The sequence below is a fragment of the Anopheles cruzii genome, chromosome 3 (assembly GCF_943734635.1).
Source record: "Anopheles cruzii chromosome 3, idAnoCruzAS_RS32_06, whole genome shotgun sequence".
NCBI classification, from domain to species: Eukaryota; Metazoa; Arthropoda; class Insecta; order Diptera; family Culicidae; genus Anopheles; species Anopheles cruzii.
The window spans coordinates 20,579,463-20,599,609 of record NC_069145.1 but is presented as its reverse complement, the minus strand read 5'-3'; the positions used below and the strand labels follow the sequence as shown (position 1 = coordinate 20,599,609).

Sequence of the window (20,147 nt, the reverse complement as noted above, 5' to 3'; positions counted from 1 at the left end):
GGCTTGACCCATTTCTCCTCACTGCTCACAAACCTGGCGCCACGCGATCCGGCCCGACGGCTGATGAGTGTTTGGTGCGAGAAGGTCTCGTACACTGCACTGCGTCCTCGAAAGGATTCGGACCACTGCTACTGTTCGCTGCACTTCCGGGGGAACATGGCCTTCAACGTCTTCGCTGCGAGGCGCACCACAGACGACACCTGCGGATGTTTCAGTTTGCTGATGGCGCTGAAGGCCCACTGTGATTGCCACTATAAATCGGTAAAATATTAACCAAATAAAAGTATCGCGTAGTTCACTGTCGGCCCTACGAATGGGTGGCCGGGCGTCGAGCTGCTTAGCACCATTAGGAAAACATAGGAACCGAACGGAACGTGGCCGTGAACGGAACAGATAGCGATGGGAGACAATGGAAACAGAAACGTAACATAATTACACTCTGGTGCAGCAACACGCGGGGCTAATGATGTTTCGAACTTTTTTGAGCCCCCCGGATCCTTCAGCACACAGCTGGAAGGTGCACGGAAGCGAAACACACCAACTGCGACTGTCGGACCACAGGGCCGCCTCGCACGCAATCTCTCCTGGGGAGCCTTGGCGCGTGGTGCCAGGCACCAATACTCCGAAACCAACCTCCGTTCGCATTTGACAGACACAGGTCAACTTGCACAAACACACCTTTGAAAGCACGTCCCGTGTCCTTTTCCAGCAACGGGCTCAGGGATACGCACCCGAGATGGCTATTTATGCCGCGATGTTGCTCTTCTGCGGTTCTGGGTGCTGCACAGAGGGGAAAGTCTACTCCGTCAGCATGCTTTCGCAATCACGTTTTTCTTTTCTCGTCCGTCACTCTCAGTGGCAGCCCTGCACGGCGAATATCGATGAAATGTTTGTCAGAACGCAGCATAAGCCGTTTCACCTGTAACCCGATAGCACGGCAAAGGGAGAACATTCTATTTTGTTCCTCTTCCGCTGCAGCACGACGGCACACATTTTCTCGGGCACCCGGAATGCCCCGTTGGGGATCTTTGGGGTGCAGGAACGAAGCCAATCGATTCAATGCCCGTACCGAATGCCCCGATCGATTATCCTTCACTGAGTGCACTGATTTTCCTTATTTTCCTCGCTAACCTCGAACGGTGTGCCAGGCAGCCAGCCGTTCCGGATCGGTTGCAACGGTTGCGAGACTATCCCACACCGCCTGGCAGGTTCTCCGAGGGCACAAGCTAGGCACTGGCAAGACGAAAAAATGTAACCGAACTCCACGGTTGCTCTGATACGCGATATCTGCGTGTAAAATCGTTGTACACCTTTCCACGTTGACGATTATTAGTCTTTATTCGGCACCGGCCACCTTTGACTATCGTTGCGATTCGGTCGCCTGCAAAACGGTGAGTCTGTGATTTGCTTTCTTGACTTGTTTTTATTTTGTCTTCGCCCGCGCAGACCGAGGGCCACTGGCCGATACTGCCGCGCACCGATAACCGATATAGCTCTGATATCAAATCGAGGTGCCCTACGACTTTGTGGGACGTGATTAAAGGATTACCGCTGTGGGCCCGACCGATAATGCGATATTTTTTGGCCAAATTCAGCAACCGTATGTAATAAACACCGGAAAACACCGTCCGTCGGTCAAGCGAGAACGCTTGCCGAGGCTCTAACACTAACACCACTGAAAACGGCGCCGTGCCGAAAGCACGACTAAATAAAACTCTAAACAACACTAAATAAATAACAAAACGCAGCAAAAAGGGTTGCCGAGGAGCGAACGGGCAAACGGAGAGAGCGGGATAGCGCATGCTGGAGCGAATTGTACAATTTTCACTGGACCGCAAGAAACGTCAAACGTGGTGGCGCGAACAACTGTGTATTTGTGTGTGTGTGTGTGTGTGTGTGCCTGTGTGTGTTTTTAAGGATACTTCAAAGGGTGGACAAACTATTTTTGAACAAAAATTCTTAGGAATTGCTTCATTTTGCTTTAGCGATTAATTGTTGTTGTCATCATGGGACAAGATACACTTTCTTCAGTTTGGTTTGTTTTCTGGAAAAATTAAAAGTTATATTTCTTTTCACTATTATTAACAGTATTTTTGATTATAGAAAAAAAAATCGTATATAAAGTATACATTCGAGATAGCGGAAGGTATGAAATTATACAAAAAAAATTATTATCACATTATTTATATCGAAGTTCAGTTCCGTGGCAAACAGGAATCAGAACACATTAGCAAGCAAAATTACACAGGAAATCACTTCCAGCGTGCGAGACGATGAAAACGGATGGTTGATGAATCAGACTGGAGGGCGCTTTATGCGCACAATATTGGTTGATGAGAAGAAAACGTCGGTGACGGTGGATGCGAAGTTCCCGCACGCAATGTCGGTTGTGTCGGGGAAAATTCATACTGAAAAACATGTCTCCAAAGTAGTTCCCACACGTAACATGTGTGGCATTATGCACATTTGAATGCTTCGAACACTCCTTTGCCCTATCTTACTCCTTTCTACAGCACTCTCGGCTTATCGTCTAATTGAACCGTTTTTCTCTTCTGCCCCAGCCTGTGTCTTCAAAAGAAACTATGAAGCACACATTTTTATGACATTTTTTGTGTTTGTTTTTCACCCGGCACCCGGCACCGGATGCCTCTTTCAGAGGTGATTTTGCCCCCTTAGAAAAAGCTTCCGTGAAAAACGTGTGACGAGGATGCGTGTGTGTGTGCGTGTGGAAAGCAAGCGTGAGAACCAAGCGATGAGTTGCGACGTAAACTACGAGTATCTTCTTCGGGTCTATCTCGCCAACCCTTCCGCCAACCGGAGACGCCAAAACAGGAAGAGAGTACGTAAAACAGAGAGTATGGGCTCACTCGGTACTAATGGATACTCGGTTTCATCAACTTCAGGTCTCTTACATAAATCATAAATAACTGAAATTGCATTAAGGTACGCGCTACGGGCAGCCATTAATAATTTTGCATAATCTTCCCGAAACGAAAAAGGATCCTTTTCCCGGGACGAATAGCAGTCTAAAATAATACACTCGAACCGTGGCAGCCCATCGAATCAGCCGTCGGCCGGCATGTTTGTGTGTGTGTGTGCCTTAACCGGGTGAAATCGAGAAAAAAGGAAAACAAGGAAAAACAAATACTCAATTTGAAAACAGTCACTCGATCGAAGCGTGCGCTGCACATGCCCAAAATCTCGTGACTGGTATTTGTCGCGGGAAATTACATACACGACCGATGAGATGCTTTCTATGCATGCTGTTTCTCGGTACTTGATGGAACAGGAGTGTCTCTTTGCTACGGATCGGCGGCTTTTCGCCGGTAATGAATTTTGTGAGTGTTGTCTCTTCCGGTTCCTCTCCGAACCGGATATGTCATACTCACACAAACACACGCATACACACACAAACATATTACTAATCACACTAATGCCTAATCACATTCACAAACCAAAATCTCTCGAATTATTTTAGCTGATTATGCGTGCCGTGCCATGCCATGCTGTGCTGTGTCCTCCGTCCCCTTACGTTAAGCCTAAAACGTAATTGTCCACTAACCGCGAGCTGTTTGGCTCTCTTCTCCGGTTGGCGCACAAAATTTGTCCGTACGGCTGCTGCGATAACCACTTTGCTACTTTGATTTACCTTTTAACTTTTACACTGCTTACCTAGTGTGAATGTCACTCACTCACTCTCTCTTTCTTTCGCCTTTTCTCTCTGTCTATCTGTCTGCTCTTTTGCTTTCCGTCTATACGTTTGTTTCACTTAATACTATAGCGTTCTGCTTCCGTTCCGGGCAACACAATCCGGAAATGTGGTTTTGCACTTATACTTCTAGCTGTTTCGATGCCTGCTGTATGATGAACGGTTCGCTCCACATACGTCGCAGATCGCCCTGCAAAAATACCGATTTGGTGAATCACTTTTTGGTTTGGTTTCAAATTTTGGTTTTCAAATAACTACGAATTACCTTGAAGTAAGCCATCGTTAGCAGAGGTAGCAGTGTGAACGGTACCAGATACAGTAACGCTGGTTGCGCCGCTTTGAATACTTCCGAACTGACAGTCGCGGTCAACAATCCAAGAAAGTAACTGAAATGTGGAGACGACGAAAGGCATTACGTTACATAGTTCACGGCGACAAACCACGCGCCACACGAAAGCCTACCCTAGTAAGGAACAATGGAAATAAGTAAGCTTCGAGCCGACGCCCCTCGGGGGCGGTACGCCAGTTTCGGCCGTCTGCGTGGTTTGTGACTTTTTGTACGCATCGTAGCGCAGCACGAAGCAGAGCAGCAAGCCGGGCATCACGATGTCGCCCAGGCCGAGCATCGAAAAGTGGCCACTGTTGTGGATGCTCGGAAATACCAGCTTCCCGGGTAGGTTGAGTTTCGGTGGTTCCTTCACGTAGCCGCCGAGATTGAACTTCCGCGCCACGATGCCGACCGGATTGTCGGCGGGCCGCGTCGCCACCTTCACCATCACGTTCGTGCTGAAGATGTACGACGAGAAGAACACCCAGAACACGTCGTAGATGAGGAGTCCGGTCAGCAGGAGCGTCGAGACCTTTAAACTCGGCAGGCGCACGAACGCGATGAACGCCACGCACAACCCCATGCCCATCGCGTCCATCAGGAGCCAGTGGCCAGTCAGCACCCAGATGCACACAATCGACACGGCCAGTGAGAAGCTAAACAATTCTGCGGCCGTAAACCGACCACACACACCGAACGATATCCGATTGCCGTCCGTGCAGGGCCGAATAATGTACTGGCACATCGGGAGCAACAGGAACGCGAGAGCCACGGTAGCGATTACTGTAACGAATGGGACACGTTAGTACTGGGCAGAGGGTGAGGCCGAAACCGTCGATTTCCGTCCTTACTAGCAGTGCACACAGCAAACAGCATTTGCATCGAATCGAAGAAGAAAAACATCACCAGAAGGGAAATGGATGCCCCCAGCGGCAGGCACAGGGCGTGCATCGTGTCCAGAGTGGCAAATTTATCTGCGAAGAACACTGTACGTTATTAAAAAAAGAGAGAGCCCCCAGCGGGTGCACACCTTGCCAAGGATGCTTACTTTGTTCCGGCGGCACCGGTTCGCCAGTCAGCAGGTTGTTCATGCTTTCGCTCTGCCGCTTCTTTTCCCTTTCCCGCTGTTCCTGCTCCATGTTGAGACTCCGGAAACTTCCGTATACGATGAGGAGCATCGAGATGAGACAGGTCGATACGCGCGACGAGTCCATTATCGTACCGTACGCCCACTGATAGTCTCCGTGTGCTTCGCCGTCACCGTGCCCCAGAATGCTGTCCTCTCCGAGCTGGCCAGCTGCTGCAGCTGCCGCCGCCGCTGCTGCCGCCGCCGCCGCTGCCGCTGCCGCTGCTGCTGCTGCTTCCTGCTGATGGCCGGTGCCAAATCCTTCCGACATGGCGGTACGGCCGAGCCAGGTAAGAGCAGAGTTATACGCAGCGGTGCGTTGTCCGCTCCGCTGGATTGAAAGAATCCGCACTGATGGCTACTGCAGTGGCTTGGATCTACCAAAAAGGGACCACGAAACGCGAAACTGATTGTCCAACTCGTTGCTGCTTTCGGCGCGCACTACCGGTGTAAAGTACCGCGGGCCGGCAGGAAGTTACGCTTCTAGGTACATTTTCGGATACGGTCGTCGCTACTTCAAATACAGGTTGTGTGTCGCGACAGCTGGGTCCGTGGTATCTGGAGAAAAGGTGAACGAAGAAACGTTATTAGGTTCGCTTTTTGCCGGTGTGATAAATTTGAAAATATGCCCTCGTTGGTCGGTTGGGGCCACCATTCGGGGTCCATGATGATTAGTTCAGCTAAGCAAACTCACTTTGCTTTATCGTAGTGCAAACAATTTCATATGCGACCGAGCCATGCCCTAAAGCAGGCACGGATTGGGCCATCCCTTTCCGGGCTGGTTATGCAGAACTGATAACGAAACCAGATGTTCAGTTCATGTTGGAATCGATAACCGAAGCAAAACACACGGTGCCATAAAAGGCACCGATTTCGGTGAGCACCCTTTAGCGCTGAGCGCCTTCTTTTTATGGAATGAGCTGCGCTTGAGCAGAAAACGCTGCTACCGTGGGAAGGAAAGAGAGCCCGCTAGTCGCTCGCGCTCTATCGCACTTTGTCAGCTGTCATCGGCCATACTAGCTGTCAGTGCGCAAACTGTTTTTCTTCGCGAGTGAGCAAAATTTTTCTCTTCACCGTCCTCGGACTTTGCTGCTGCTCCTACGCAAATCGTCTGCAAACGGTACTAAAGTCACCTTTACAGGACACGAAATGTCGGTCTACCAACACGTCGGTGATGGGTCGAGTTAACGCACAACGGTACAACAGCAATCACGCGACCCGAACAAACCAAAGCGAAGGCCGAAGGCGCAGCACCCTGCAAAAATACAGTACCAGAGAGCTGGTGGCCACCGTTTTGGGCTCTGTGCAATGAAGAGTGCTGGAAAAAGGGACCCCCAGTGCGTTTTGCGAAGGTTGGTGCTCCTTGTGTGTGAAATTAGCAGAGGAACAGTTCTGTGCAAATCGCACGAGATTCACGGTAAAACAGAATGCTACCGAGGAGAGAAAGAGAACAGACCCATGTTGTGATTGGGCTGACCACGGGCAAGAGCTACGCGCACAAGGAACACACATTACATAAACGGCACGACACATTTCGCGTACGGGGAAGCGTATAGATGAGGGTCATCCGTGTTATGATAATGAGTTGCTGAGAGAGGCCGCATCGTTGCTGTCGAGGGCGAAAGCGAAACCATTGACACAGAGATAGCAGACAAAACAATAATCTTCCATTTTAACCCGTTCTCCCCACCCACAGGACTGTTGTGTCGGCCACACGGAACAACGGGCCCCGCTGGCAAAGGTGAAGCAATCGAGAAAAGGGGACACACACAACACAACAGGAGCAAACAACACTGCCACAAGGTCACATTCATCTCTGGGCCATGATGAATCAAACGCAGCATATTTCAACATACGGATGTTCCTTGCTGTTGTGACGTCACTCTTTGAGGGTTTTGCATCACCTCACACAGAGACGACAGCGTCAACAGCTGATACCAACGCACACAGACTCGTTGGAACCGACCAACGATTATCAACGTGTCTGATAAGTGAACACAACACCGGCCGTCGGCGACCGACCATCATCTGACACACAGAGTGAGAGGCTCCGCAACGACAAATATCAAAAGATGGGGGACGGTGGCCCTACCGGGCCCTTTCTGCGTACCATCGAGTGGGACATGATGGACAAGCGCAAGTTTTTTCCCCTCTCGATGCTGAGTTCGTTTTCCGTGCGCTGTGCCCTCTACCCACTCACGGTCATCAAAACGCAGCTGCAGGTCCAGTTCCGGAACGACGTCTACAAAGGTATGATCGATGCGGGCATCAAGATCTACCGCAACGAGGGCGTACCGGGTCTGTACCGTGGCTTCTGGATTTCCTCGGTGCAGATTGTGAGCGGTGTGTTCTACATCAGCACGTACGAAGGTGTCCGGCATGTGCTCGGACAGTACGGGGCTAACCAGCGCGCCAAATCGCTGATCGGTGGTGCCTGCGCTTCGCTCGTCGGACAAACCATCATCGTACCGTTCGATGTCATCTCCCAGCACGCGATGGTCCTCGGTATGCGGGCTCACGGTGGCAAGAACGGAGCCGTAAACCCGCTCGGTATCAACTTTGACAAGGAGAGCAGCCGGTTACGCATCACGCGTGATATTGCGCGCGAAATCATGCGGCGGGACGGCTTTGCGGGCTTCTACCGTGGTTACACCGCCAGCCTGATGGCGTACGTACCGAACTCGGCCATGTGGTGGGGCTTCTACCACCTGTACCAGGACGAGCTGCTAAAGATCGTACCGCCGTGGGTTTCGCATCTGCTGGTGCAGTGCGTGGCCGGTAGCTTCGGTGGCTTCACCACCACCATCATCACCAACCCGCTCGACATCGTCCGGGCACGGTTACAAGTCCAACGGCTCGACTCGATGAGCGTGGCGTTCCGCGAGCTGTGGCACGAGGAACAGTTTCACATGTTCTTTAAGGGCCTAACCGCCCGATTAGTGCAATCGGCCGCATTTTCCTTCAGTATCATCCTCGGGTACGAAACGATCAAGCGGGTTTCGGTTAACGAGCAGTACCGGCATCTGATCAAATGGTAGGAAAGCCTCGAAGGCAATTCAGTTGTTTGTTTTATTTTTTTTTGTATGAATAGGAAGCGCTCATCATAATCTGCAAATATGTTCACTCTTCATCGTTACACCCCAGCGTGTGTGTAGGTGCGCGCGCGTATATCTCACCGCGGCTCGTACGTAGGCTTAAGGCGTAATGTTAGAAGTTAAACATTTCTCAAACAAACCCCTTACGGAACAATAATAGAGAGAAGAAAATGTTACAATAACAGCACCGCTGGGCTAGTAGTGTATTGTTGAGCGTTGGTGATAAGGTTTAAAGCACAGTAGTTGCTGTAACCTTCAGCTACTTAAAACAGGATGTGCAATATTTAATGAACGAAGGAGGAAATACTATCATAAGCCACGTGGTGGTAGATATTTAATTAGTGGTGTTAAAAAACTCCGGACTAACCGAAAGAAGCAGCGGCTGCTCTTTTGTTGTGACAATATCTATGGCAACTTTGGTAGGACTGTACACGGTAGAATATTCCCTATTTTATCTGTAAGGACTGTAAAACGCGCAAACGAAATGATAAACCATGGTGTTATCGTTGTAGTTTAGCCTCATACTGAACCACAGGCCGCCAGGGTAGAGTTTTTGGCGCAAAAGTTTGAAATGCCCTTGAACTGTTCAGAAAGAAACTCCACAAACTATGCACACCGACAGTATCACATTTAGTTCAAAACTAGAGCCAACACGTTTCTGTGGTGTTATTGTTTTTTAAGATGTTTAACTAAATGGCGAACGAGAAGAATAAATCAATGTAAAGTATATTAGGGGTCTTTAAAAAAGAAATAACAGAAAAAGGATGGAGTTTTGCAGAACGAAAAACCAAAAACAGCTTTAATAAAGCTCATGTTGAAACTGTTATCGTGAGGGATTTTTCTTCCTTTTTTCGACTTGATTTAACGGTTTATAGAATGGCCTGATTTAGCCGACCCCCATTCAACAATCTAGTTTCCTGTGGGTTTGGTGATGCCTGCACATCACCAGGGCGACATCTAGTATCCATGGGGAACACATCCTTTTGCTATACACTATGTTTGATCAACTGTGGCTACGACTTTCTTCAGCGGTTTGTAGTAGGTTAGACTCACTGGACATTCAAAAAATTCAAAATAATACCAAAACAACTTTCACAAATTTGTAAACAAAATTCTCTTGCTTTCCAGTAGGATCTCTTGACTGCTTGCCCACCTGCGTGTGGCCTGACCCAAACTGGAGGTAGATTTGGACCTGGAAAAGCCAACACATCATCGTTGGCGGCGCACATATTGAAGCGAAAAGCCAAAAGCATGCAAAAGCATGGTGAAAGCCATACTTAATGCGATTAAATGGTCGGAGCAAAAGGAAAAGCTCAATCAAATCGTTGCATGTAAGAGAACAACCGACGCACGCACGAACAAAAAACAGGGAACGATGGCTGCCTTTGTAACTTGAATTTTACTTGCGCGAGACTGAGGGCGAGGGATGGGAAATTTCAACCCAGTCAACATAGTCGCACTCTGCACCAACCGAAACAATGAAAACAAAACCGAAGACTGGCTAGATAAACCTTCCGTCCGTTTGGGTGTTGCTCCATTGCTACACTATTTTACGGCCGTCTGGCAGCCGACTTTTGTAATGGCGAAACACGGCTGACCGGCACAATCTGAAACGTACATGAAGCTGGAAGCCGCCCGTACGGTTCTCGCCGATGGCTCATACCTCCCCCCCAGCGCACTGGCCAGCACAATAACTTGTAATTATTTTGAAACCTCCACACAGACGGTGGGGTGATGAACACATTTTAAATTGTTTGAAATTCATTGCCCGTCTTAATTGTTGCCTCCAAAACGTTCGTCGGGTGCAATCGGATCAGTTACTGGCCCAGCAGCAGGATAGCAATGGCTGTGGTGGTAGGCCAGACAGATTTATGCAACCAACCAGCGACCAGCATCATCCAGTGGCCTGAGGGAGTGATGAAAGAAATCGTAAATACACCCAGCCCTCGTTTGGTACAGAACAAGAGTGGCATGAGCAACATCGGTACTGACTACTCTCCCACCGTCACCGGGCAACATAGGACTCCGGTGGCACAGATAGGCTAAAGAAACAATAAACCGTATAAACGGTAAACGGGGAGGATTAGTGGAACTGGATCACTGGGCCCCTTGTCTGCCGCTAAAGAGGTCGGGGGCCACCGTGCGATCATAATCCGTGGGTTTGAATGAAATTGGAGACAGCCATTCTCTCACGGTTCGCCGAAGCCAAGAGCACGATGCGCGTTTGTGTCCTGCTTTCCGTGAATTGAAGCTGCGCGCGGTCAGATCGACGTCGAATCAGATCAGAGGGTCACGAGGCCTCACGCCAGGCCGCGCCTGGGTTGAAGATCGAATCGCCAGGGGGTGGCGCGCCCATCATCTACCTACGGCTATGCTGCGGCTCAAAATCATTATGAGCTTTGATAATAATTATGACGAGGGAAGTTCTTATTTCTACGTTTCTAGGGCCATTATAGGAAAAGAAAGTCGCTAAAAATGGCAAGGAGGCTATGTTCACTATTTGAGATGTGACAACCACAGGCTTCGGGATGTGCTACACGCACTGGAACGTCATCAAGAGCTAGCAAAGGTTGCTATGTTTCACGGTTGACACTACAAACGGATGCACTTAAAAGTTTAATTTTGACAAATAATTTGTAACTAATTCAACCATTTGATAAGGGGAATGGAACAAGTTTTATAACAGAAGAAAACAAAACAGCAATTTGGATTCTATTTGCCCTTTTAGGTTTAGTCTTTAACCTTCTTATGCGGATTAAGCTAAATTCCCTTCATATCGAACTACGACCTACAAATTCAATACGTTCATGGGTGGCCTCTCCGACGGCTACTTTATCAGCTTCCACTAAGCCGTGGAGCGTTGTTTACACGCACACACACTCATGTGTGAAAACACCCGGCGCCTTTGCACTTAAATTGCGCGGCCCGATGCTAAATTGCAACCAAAATGCACACCACCCTCGGCTGGATTGGAGATGTTGTTGTGGTTCACGTATGTTACTCCCTGTTTGCAAACACAGCAACCCCAACACGAACGAGAAACAATGGCAACGGCGCCAACGTGTGCACGCTGCAGGCATTTTATGGAACTCTGAAATCTGTGCCAACGGATTATTGGTTCCTGGGAAGTGAAACAATAGAGAGCCTGCCTGTCTGACAGCTAGACGTCTTCGCAATAGTACCCAGCGGCGGTGGCGACAGAATGGGAGTTGTTTCGCCAGGTCGCCGGACCAGCACAAGTGAAACGGGTGATAAAAAACCCATTACCTGTGGCAGGAAACGGTTCGCGATTTGAAGGCGATGGTCTGGCCATTCTCCAGGGCAACCCACCCTGGGGGGGGGAGGTAGTCACTAATGGAAATCCTTTAGACAAATATGATGATGGCCACTCTGCGGGTGCGTTCCTTTTCGCTGTAACGTCATTTCTTTGACGGCTCCATAAAACAATGGAAAGAAAAAGGGAGACGGGACAGTAACAGTGAACCACACGCCGGACGCGGAATGAGGAAATTCAATCGGTAGACGGATTACAACAACTGCGGTTTACCCGACCACCCACCCGGGAACGGATGGCCATTTTGCTTTCCGATGGGCTTTAGTACCTCTGACGCCACTCGGTTTAGTGTAGCAACAATATTTGTTGTTCGCGCGCGCGTTGTTCCATATTTCCACAGTCGGTCCCAGTCGGTCGTCGTTCGCTACTGCAACTCACAATAGATTTATGCTTTCAGTGATGGTCGTACTCCTGCTGTTCCGTTGTTCATGTTATCTCAATCGTAGTCCGCGGTTTGGAATGTTTTTGCGCAAAAACACGGACCTTCTTATTGGGGAGTTGCTTCAATTTATAGACATTTCTTCAGCGCGCCAAAAAGAGTGAACATACACTAAATGAATTGTAGCAACATAAGCGCTCCTGCTATGCTCCGCAGGCAACAACAGCAAACGTTACTGTTTCGCTGGCCTTCCAAAAACGAACGACGTGACAATCATTAGCCATTGTTTCGACGCAACAATTTCATACTCGATGCTGTGCTGACGACAACGCACGAGTATTTCTCTACGCGTCGGAATCGTCTCCATTCAAGAGCCTTTTGCCTTGGCCCGCCACCGTGCGCTGCGCTGCGCTGTTCAGCACAATTTACGCCAATAATTCCAACCGCAGAGGGCAGCGCGCAAACGTATTGCGAGAGCTCGTAAAATACAAAATAAAATATTATTACCAAAGCCAACAATTGAGCAGACTGACGCGGAGCGCGCATTATTAACTTAAAACACTCCCGTCACTTCACGATACGGGGTGAGGGATCTAGAGACGTGAAATTGCTTTCCAACGGAGCGCGGCCGCCCATGGGAATTGGGAGCAGCAAATCGGCCGACCGCACACCACGTATCGATTTCCGCGGAAGAGGAAATGGGCTTTCTGCGGCCCAGACGCCACGCAGCGGACTCGTTACGCGCGTTCGACGACTTCCTGGAGAAACGCGCGTAATGTGAACCTCGCTCGCCGGGCGAATGCACGCGCACGCACCGCGTAACAGCCTTGCGCCCCGTCGGAAATTGCCCAATTTTGGGACTCTCCCCGCGCATCTCGCCGCCATCGCACCCGTCCACTTCGTTCAACTCCGACCCGCGGAGCAATGGAGTCAGACACGCTGTTGCTGGCCGCAAACATCGATCGATTTTAAAGGTCCGATGACGTCGGTGGAACCTTCGCCAAAGTCGATCGGTACTTCGCCGCCACCGCCGCCAAAGTACATGACACACGTGGTAAGGGTGCTCGGCGGCGCACCCAGCCTGTCAGAACCACCACGGAATACGCAAATTTGAATTTACGCCCCCAATTAACCTTCTCGCCAGATGTGGTGGTGAGGGCGCACGCACGAAAATAGAACCAGTGACGACCCGGCCCGCTGCTGGTGTTGGATGTTCTCATCAGCATGCCAGCGGTGTTCCCAAATCTTTTCCAGGTGTGCCCCAAATTAGTCGTTTAAATTAGTAGCCCTTCATCGATGTCGAATTTTGAACCTGTGCGATAGGTTTACACCAAAAAGGAATTAATACTCTCGTCGATTCAAGGCCCTATTATTCAGCCTTACACGATGAATGATGGCAAGTTTGCGAGGGAAGGGATGCTTTCTTTGCTCCATAAACGCCTTCTTCCCACTGCGTGGCTTTCTCTTTCGTCAGGTCCAATCTTTGGCCCTGTTTGGGACTCCCGTTTCGCAATGGTTTTCTGGACCTGGACGTAAACGGAAAAAGCGGTGCGGAACTTTTCCAATCACTTTTTTTTCGGCGACCCTTTTTTTCGATGACAGCACCCCGATTTGTCACATGAAATCAGAAATTGATGATCGTCCTTTTCTGTTACTCATAGTGAGTGATGTCCATTTTTTATTACAATTTTCTCGCATAAAAAAGGAAGATTGCACCCGAATAACAATTGAGTGCTTAAAGATGTTTGAACTTAATTTGTCTTTCAAAATTCAACATATGGCGGAGACCGAAATGTAACGAAAGCTGTAAGCGACAGATCGCCAACCCATTCCGTTGTTCTGTCTGCGTTAACTTCATTAAAGCGTCCGCTGTCCGCACGAACCCAAATGAACGCACGATCGATCGATCGGCCATGTAACGACGAAAATAAGGTAATTTCGCGGCCCGCAGCAGCAACACGCCTGAAGTTGCAGTATTGAATAAAAAATCGACGGCAAGTGTACCGATGTAGGCGCTCGTTGAAAGTCCATCGTGCACGCCATTCGGGTGACATAAGACGACCCACCAAGTGCGACGCGCGCCACACTAAATGGTTTGAAAATTACTCAACATTTCTCTGTATTTGCATTGTCGCGGCGGGGCCTGCGCGCAGCCCACATGCAAATGTGGCCGCAGCCGGGTCGGGTACCGCCAAATGAATCAACCAAACCGGGAATTAGGGCCGGCGCGGACTGCTCGCGTGAAGAGACGGTGAAGCCCAGCAAGTCGTGACACGTTCGTTCCGACGACGACGACCAGTAATGTGATCGAATTTCTCCAGCCCGGTCCCGGGGACGGTGGGAGGGCGGCTTTTCCGATTCCTCCGCCGAGGAATCATCAGCCGACCATCGCGGAGTCAAAACAAAGGCCCCCGCCGCACAAACATTACAACACACCGGCCGCAGACGACCATTTAAACGCCGTTCCAGTTCCGTGGCCCATCGTCACCGACGGGGTGGGGTGTGTAGGTGGAAGCGGAATACAGGGAAAAGCTTTTCCACCCAGCAGTAGCTGGAGGACGGAAATGGGTGTCAAAATATGTGGAGCAAGTTGCATAATGGAAAACACAGAGAGAGAGAGAGAGAGAGAGAGACGGACGGACGGAGGGAAAGAAAAGCGGATGAAACTCGACCACTCGCGGCATGGCATGCAAACGGCTAAGCAATCGCGATGTCCGCGACCACGACCGAATGCCGGAAGCGGCTGGGTTGTGGAGGCGGCCGGGGATGGGTTGGCCCCGTGCGCAAAGGTACTCTGCGGCAGGATTGAGCAGTTACTAAGTGCTCCAAGAGCGTCGCGGAAAGTTGGGAAACGGAAAATGCTTTTGATGATTGCATTCGTTGGAGGTTTCCACTAATTAAAGTATTCAGACGAGCTTGCTAAAGATTTCAATTCTTAAAATTCTTCGAAAGCAAATGCAACAAGATTGATGCATATGCATGCATTGATCAAAATTAACATTTAAAGGCGTTCCAGTAACTTATCAACCACTGGAGCCGTCGCACTCGCATTAGTAAGCATTAGTCAAAAATAGTGTACCGACGCCAATGGCTTCACGGTGGCTCGAATGACCGCAACACCGATCACCGATGGCCAACTGACCACACCACCATACTTGGGGCCACCGACAGTAGAGCTCTTCCGCGTCGGAACGTAAAAACGAAACCAAAAGCGAAGGGCAGCTTCCACCTCCTCTGCCGCCGGCCCTGGGAACCGGGCCCGGGACGCTGACCAAATTTGACAGTGATTGATGGTGAACGACCGCGCGCGCACGGCCAATGCCTGCAGCCAGATTTGTCCACCAAGCTGCTGGCAGCAGCAGCAGTGGCAACGATCCCGCCACGCGCGAAATTGGAACGGATGAAAATGCAAATCGGTTACGACGACACGCTTTCCGGACCGACGGCGGCAGAGCCCGCTCCGTGCGCTGCTACAGATCCACTTTCAGCAGACTCACTTTCGCTGGCCACTGACCACACGATGGCGGCCTGCCAACTGCTCTGCTGCTGCGCCATGGCTTGACCACCGTGCGCCGATCAAAGCTCTCCGTGCGTGCGTACATGCGAGGACTCAAGAAAAGGAGACCCACAACATGGTCAAAGCGTCTCAACCCGTCCCGAGATTCCGATCGGACGGTTGAGACGATAAGAGAGGTGGCCTTTTTGCCAAAGCCAGAATGTAAACAACTGAGGACACGGTAGTTATTGCGCAAATTATGGCGCACGTCGTGGTTCGGTGCGTGCGACCGTGTCTCGCTTCGTGCGCTTCCTTGTTTGGTCGGAGGTGAAAGCGTGAAAATGCATGTTGAATGAAATTAATACTAAACGCGACCAGTGTCTCATTCAAGCCCTCAGTGGTTGGTGCCAATGCTGAAGAGCAGATTTAAACAGTAGCTTTCAATCATCTGTCTCTCCACCAAAAACAGTGAAAATAGGCACTTCCATATAAGCAGTAAACGTACGTTCAATTTAAAAATAAATAATGAAATTATAATATCAGAATGAACAAAAATATAGAAAGAGCTTCGAACATTTATTTTAAGAAAACTATGCACTGAATAGAAAAGTTTGAAAAGAAAGTAGAAAGAACATAAAAGCTCAGCATGAAATAGAAATAAGGCATGGAGTACAGATAAATGGGATGGAAGCCCAACAAGATGTCCTGTCTTCTTTACAGAACAACAATAAAGTGAGTAAGAAAACTAATAAATAACAAAAGTAGACAAATGTAATTATAAAGAAGCAAAAAGAGCCTAGCAGAACCTATAACCTAATACCTAGCACAACAGAGCGGCGATGCGAATCTCAGCCAAACAAACGCGCAAATCTCTGTCGGGAGCCGCGGCCAAATAAATGACCAAGCAAACGACGGTCTAATGATTGTCGAATTTGTTTGCTTTGCCCCGGCGTCTTCAAGCCCATTCCGGTCATTCTACAAACAGACTGCCCCCTTTGCGTGGTGATTGTCCGGAGGGCAAAGGTTTCTTATCTTATCGCGTACCGTACCCCTCTCTCTCTTCTAGCGAAAGCGACACACCGCCCTCACCCGCGGCGGATTAATTCGAGCGAACCGATTTTAAAATTAAAACGACTGCAACAACACGCAACTTTTTTCTATTCCCGCGCCTCGGATAGATAACCGACCACAACGAGGTGCTCGGGCGTTACGCTTCCGCCCGGTGGCCACTTTCAGTAAAGTGACAGCCGCCATCCTGCACGGTGTTCCGAGTGGAGCATCTTGGAAGTTGCGGCGTGGTTAGAAATTAGGAGCAAACATGGAGCTCAACGTGACCAACATCGGTGGTGGCTATCTGCAGCAGCGATGGGACGCCTTTTTGGATGTTGTTGGTGAGCAGCATACCGAAGATCGGTGCAATCGGTGTAGCTTAGCCAAATGGCCAACATAAGGTGACCCACGGGGTTGTGTTGCACTTCGCAGGGGATGATCCCGAGTGGCTGTACGTGTGGGTGCTGACCTTCTACACACACTCCCTGTACTGGGTGCTGGGTTCGTTCTTCGTCTTCATGGACCTGTTCCAGTGGCCGGCCGTTTTCCGGAAGTTCAAAAATCAGCCCGGTATCAATGAACCTCTCAAAGGGTCCGATTTAAGGAAGGTAGCACTTCGACACTGTAGGTGCTCAATGCGCACTAAGCTCACACTTTTTTATTGCCATAGATCATACGGACAGTGCTGATCAATCAGTGGCTGATAAGTTTCCCGCTCGCGTACTTTGGGTTCCATAACGGTATGGTTGGCAGGGCGACGGCGATTGACATCCGGACGCTGCCGTCACTGTTCGAGGTGGTGCGCGATCTGATCATCAGCGCGATCGGGTGGGAACTGGGCTTCTACTACAGCCACCGGTTGCTCCACTCCAAGCACCTGTACAAGTTGATCCACAAGCAGCACCACGAATTTACGGCGCCCGTCGCCTGGGCCGCCATCTATGCGCACCCGATCGAGCATCTGTTGGGCAATACGGTACCGCCGTTGCTCGGCATTCAGCTGATGAAGAGCCACGTCCTGACGGCCGCCCTGTGGCTGACGTTTGTCATGCAGGACACCATCACGGGCCACTCGGGCTACCATGTGCCATTCCTGAGCAGCAACGAGGCGCACGATTACCATCACATGAAGTAAGGCGCTCGATCGACCGGGCGCTTCCCGAGGAAGACCTGAGTTAATGCGATATTTCTGCTTACAGGTTCAACCAGTGTTACGGTGTGTTCGGTTGGCTTGATTGGTTCCACGGCACCGACAGCCAGTTCCGGGACTCTCGCTACTATCAGCGCCATCAGATGCTGCTCGGTAGTAAATCGGCCCGCGAGATCGTTCCCGATGCTAGGAAGCAAAAGTGAACGTCTGAGGGCTTAGGCGTGAATGCGTAGACCCACCATTAGATGGCTTTATCGCATTCTGCAGCAGTGATAAAAGATAACCCCGTATCGGTAAGATAGCGATGGCGAACGACTCCTGGAGGGGTCGGTCGTCGCTACGCATTTTTCAATCGCTTTTCGGCCGATTAAAAACTGTAAACGGTAAGGAATTAGGTGATCAGAACCGGCAATTCGACCGCACAAAGGAGGGTGAACCGAAAAATGTATTGAAATTCCAACATTTGGATTCAAACATCAACCAAAGGTGGACAGGGCGAAGAGAAAGGCGAAACAGCGAAAAGCAATCGCTAATAAAATAAACGTCTATTCGAAACAAAAAGTGGGATCGCAACGAAAGGCCGGGGGGTTTGTGCGATGAAAATGAGTTTTCGACCACGACACACGATCGTTATCATTCCGGTTCCGCCGAACTGTACAATTCGAATCGATCATCTATTTGATTGCACCATTTTTTTTTGTGCCTAGTGTTATTATGTGTGACCACACGCTCCGCTGCCCGATCCGGAAAGGCTCCAACCAACCGTCAACGCCAGAGCGATGAAAATTAACTCTTACTCGCTGGAGAGTCATTTTTAATGCATGCATTCATTATCTATCCATCGTGCAACGGAGGCCGGTCGTTGGGCGTTGCGCAGTGCCGTGCATAAGGCTCACCTACCTCGGCCATGCACTTTTCTTTTCGTTACTTTCTATGCGGAAGATCGGATATGCACCGGCCTGCCTCCGCACCGTCAACGGACCAACGACGCCTCGGCGATCAACGACACAACACACCTCATTTGAATGGCCCCCGCACCGTCCGAGATTGGAAAATGATTTAGATTTTATTATGTGGCCATTTGGCGCACACCGGTACAGACACTTTCCCTTCGCATGGTTCCGTTCCGTCCGCTGAAGGGTAGGCGGTTTTCTTCCTCCGCAAGGGAAAAGTGAATTTGCATTGCAAAAACTGCTAATGAATGGGAGAAGAAAACGCAGTCCCTTGAGGAAGGGCGCGGTAACGATCGGGTAATGAGTAATTGGAGAAGCGTACCGAGTGCTGCTCCTTCCTTCTGAGGGCACCACCTACAGGTACTGGGCGGTCTAGCGGCCATTTGCCGCCAGGCGCAGGGCGGAACATGCGAAAGGAAACCGCTAGCCAAACATATGTTATGTTGCCAACTTATTTATTAAGCTATCGGCGGCGGAATGGCTTCGAAAGTAAATCGCTCCCCGCCGAGGCCGAGGGAATTGCCGTGTTTGTGCACACCCGAGCTAATTGGGCGACGCAGAAGACGATGCAGATAAATAAAGATGGGGCGCCTGAGCTTACTAAAGCTGCATCAACGATGGCCTTCGCCGATTAAAGCCACTGAATCGATTCATTACTCATACACACCGCTGTGGCAGGCACTTACTTTCTACAAGTGAATTAAAAGAAGTGTTTGTGTGTGTGTGTGGGGATCGTCAGATAAGACTTTCTTCGGTAGAAACTGCTCAACATGCTCCAAACCAAATTCCTGCAATGGTGAGACGACAGTTTACCAGTGTTTACGATTTCTCGCCCAACCCGGGGTTTCCACTCACCATCGAAAGCTTGACGGGCGCTCGGAGCGTCGGCTGCTGCTGAGTCGGTGATCGCCGCCGTCTTTCGCAATCGACGCAACATTCGCAACGGGCTGGAGATCGGCGGCCAGGGTTGATCGACGCCGAAATTGGTTATGATCCACTTTTCGATTCGTGTCTAGCCAGCGATCATAATCCTCCTCCGTTGACCAAGGGCGTCGATGGCGTTATTTGCGAAGATTAATGTATTTGATGTCTCTCTCCCAGCGGATTATCGGTCAGCCCCTTTTCAGTGCCTCCTCAGCTCCTTTCGAGCTTTTCGACGCACTTTCCGTGTTGTTGCTGTCGGCGACAGGTGACGGCCATAGACTACACGCAGACAGACAAGCGCACTGAAGGACACAGACGCACTCCTTGTGACACTGGGCACGCCAAATGGGAACAGTGGCCCGGTTCCGGCAGCAACCTACCAACAAAACACTGCGAGAAGCCGTAGTACGGCTGCTGCTCACTGCGGTCACCTTTTCAACTCACTCACTATGAGCTCACTCACCACCGGAGCAACGGCGCCGGTTTGCTATGTTTCTTTATTATGCTTTCCGCCTGCTGCTGCGGGGGGAACGAGTGTAACCCACCCTGCTCACTCACTCACGCACGCACGATCACTGGTTTCGGCCGTTTCACTCTGGCGCC

General features: G+C 50.1%; 3 protein-coding genes across 3 annotated transcripts; 2 read left to right on the top strand and 1 right to left on the bottom strand.

Moving 5' to 3' along the window:
* Positions 1-2,144: 2,144 nt before the first annotated feature.
* On the bottom strand, positions 2,145-19,606 carry LOC128273912 (signal peptide peptidase-like 3). The gene is made up of 6 exons (XM_053011986.1): positions 19,476-19,606; positions 5,086-5,721; positions 4,889-5,011; positions 4,172-4,820; positions 3,975-4,095; positions 2,145-3,899 (listed from the first exon to the last, which is right to left on the bottom strand). The coding sequence occupies exons 2-6, from the start codon at positions 5,432-5,434 to the stop codon at positions 3,831-3,833; spliced, it is 1,311 nt and encodes a 436-aa protein (XP_052867946.1). The 5' UTR covers positions 5,435-5,721; positions 19,476-19,606; the 3' UTR covers positions 2,145-3,830.
* LOC128275584 (solute carrier family 25 member 44) lies at positions 6,245-9,073 on the top strand. Its single transcript, XM_053014135.1, has 2 exons — positions 6,245-6,515; positions 6,860-9,073. Exon 2 carries the CDS (start codon positions 7,236-7,238, stop codon positions 8,199-8,201), a length of 966 nt encoding a protein of 321 aa, XP_052870095.1. The 5' UTR covers positions 6,245-6,515; positions 6,860-7,235; the 3' UTR covers positions 8,202-9,073.
* Positions 16,737-18,171, top strand: LOC128275585 (fatty acid hydroxylase domain-containing protein 2-like). Its single transcript, XM_053014136.1, has 4 exons — positions 16,737-16,858; positions 16,950-17,125; positions 17,188-17,648; positions 17,717-18,171. Exons 1-4 carry the CDS (start codon positions 16,786-16,788, stop codon positions 17,868-17,870), a joined length of 864 nt encoding a protein of 287 aa, XP_052870096.1. The 5' UTR covers positions 16,737-16,785; the 3' UTR covers positions 17,871-18,171.
* Positions 19,607-20,147: the final 541 nt, after the last annotated feature.

What these genes read in the sequence shown, in the direction of transcription:
- LOC128273912 (XM_053011986.1), bottom strand. Translation starts at nt 5,434, where the DNA reads ATGTCGGAAGGATTTGGCACCGGCCATCAGCAGGAAGCAGCAGCAGCA. An exon ending in ACCGGTGCCGCCGGAACAAA is followed by an intron (nt 5,012 to 5,085) that starts GTAAGCATCCTT and finishes TGTTCTTCGCAG; the next exon opens with ATAAATTTGCCACTCTGGAC. An exon ending in GTTTGCTGTGTGCACTGCTA is followed by an intron (nt 4,821 to 4,888) that starts GTAAGGACGGAA and finishes CATTCGTTACAG; the next exon opens with TAATCGCTACCGTGGCTCTC.
- LOC128275584 (XM_053014135.1), top strand. Translation starts at nt 7,236, where the DNA reads ATGGGGGACGGTGGCCCTACCGGGCCCTTTCTGCGTACCATCGAGTGG.
- LOC128275585 (XM_053014136.1), top strand. Translation starts at nt 16,786, where the DNA reads ATGGAGCTCAACGTGACCAACATCGGTGGTGGCTATCTGCAGCAGCGA. An exon ending in CGCCTTTTTGGATGTTGTTG is followed by an intron (nt 16,859 to 16,949) that starts GTGAGCAGCATA and finishes TGCACTTCGCAG; the next exon opens with GGGATGATCCCGAGTGGCTG. An exon ending in AAGGGTCCGATTTAAGGAAG is followed by an intron (nt 17,126 to 17,187) that starts GTAGCACTTCGA and finishes TTATTGCCATAG; the next exon opens with ATCATACGGACAGTGCTGAT.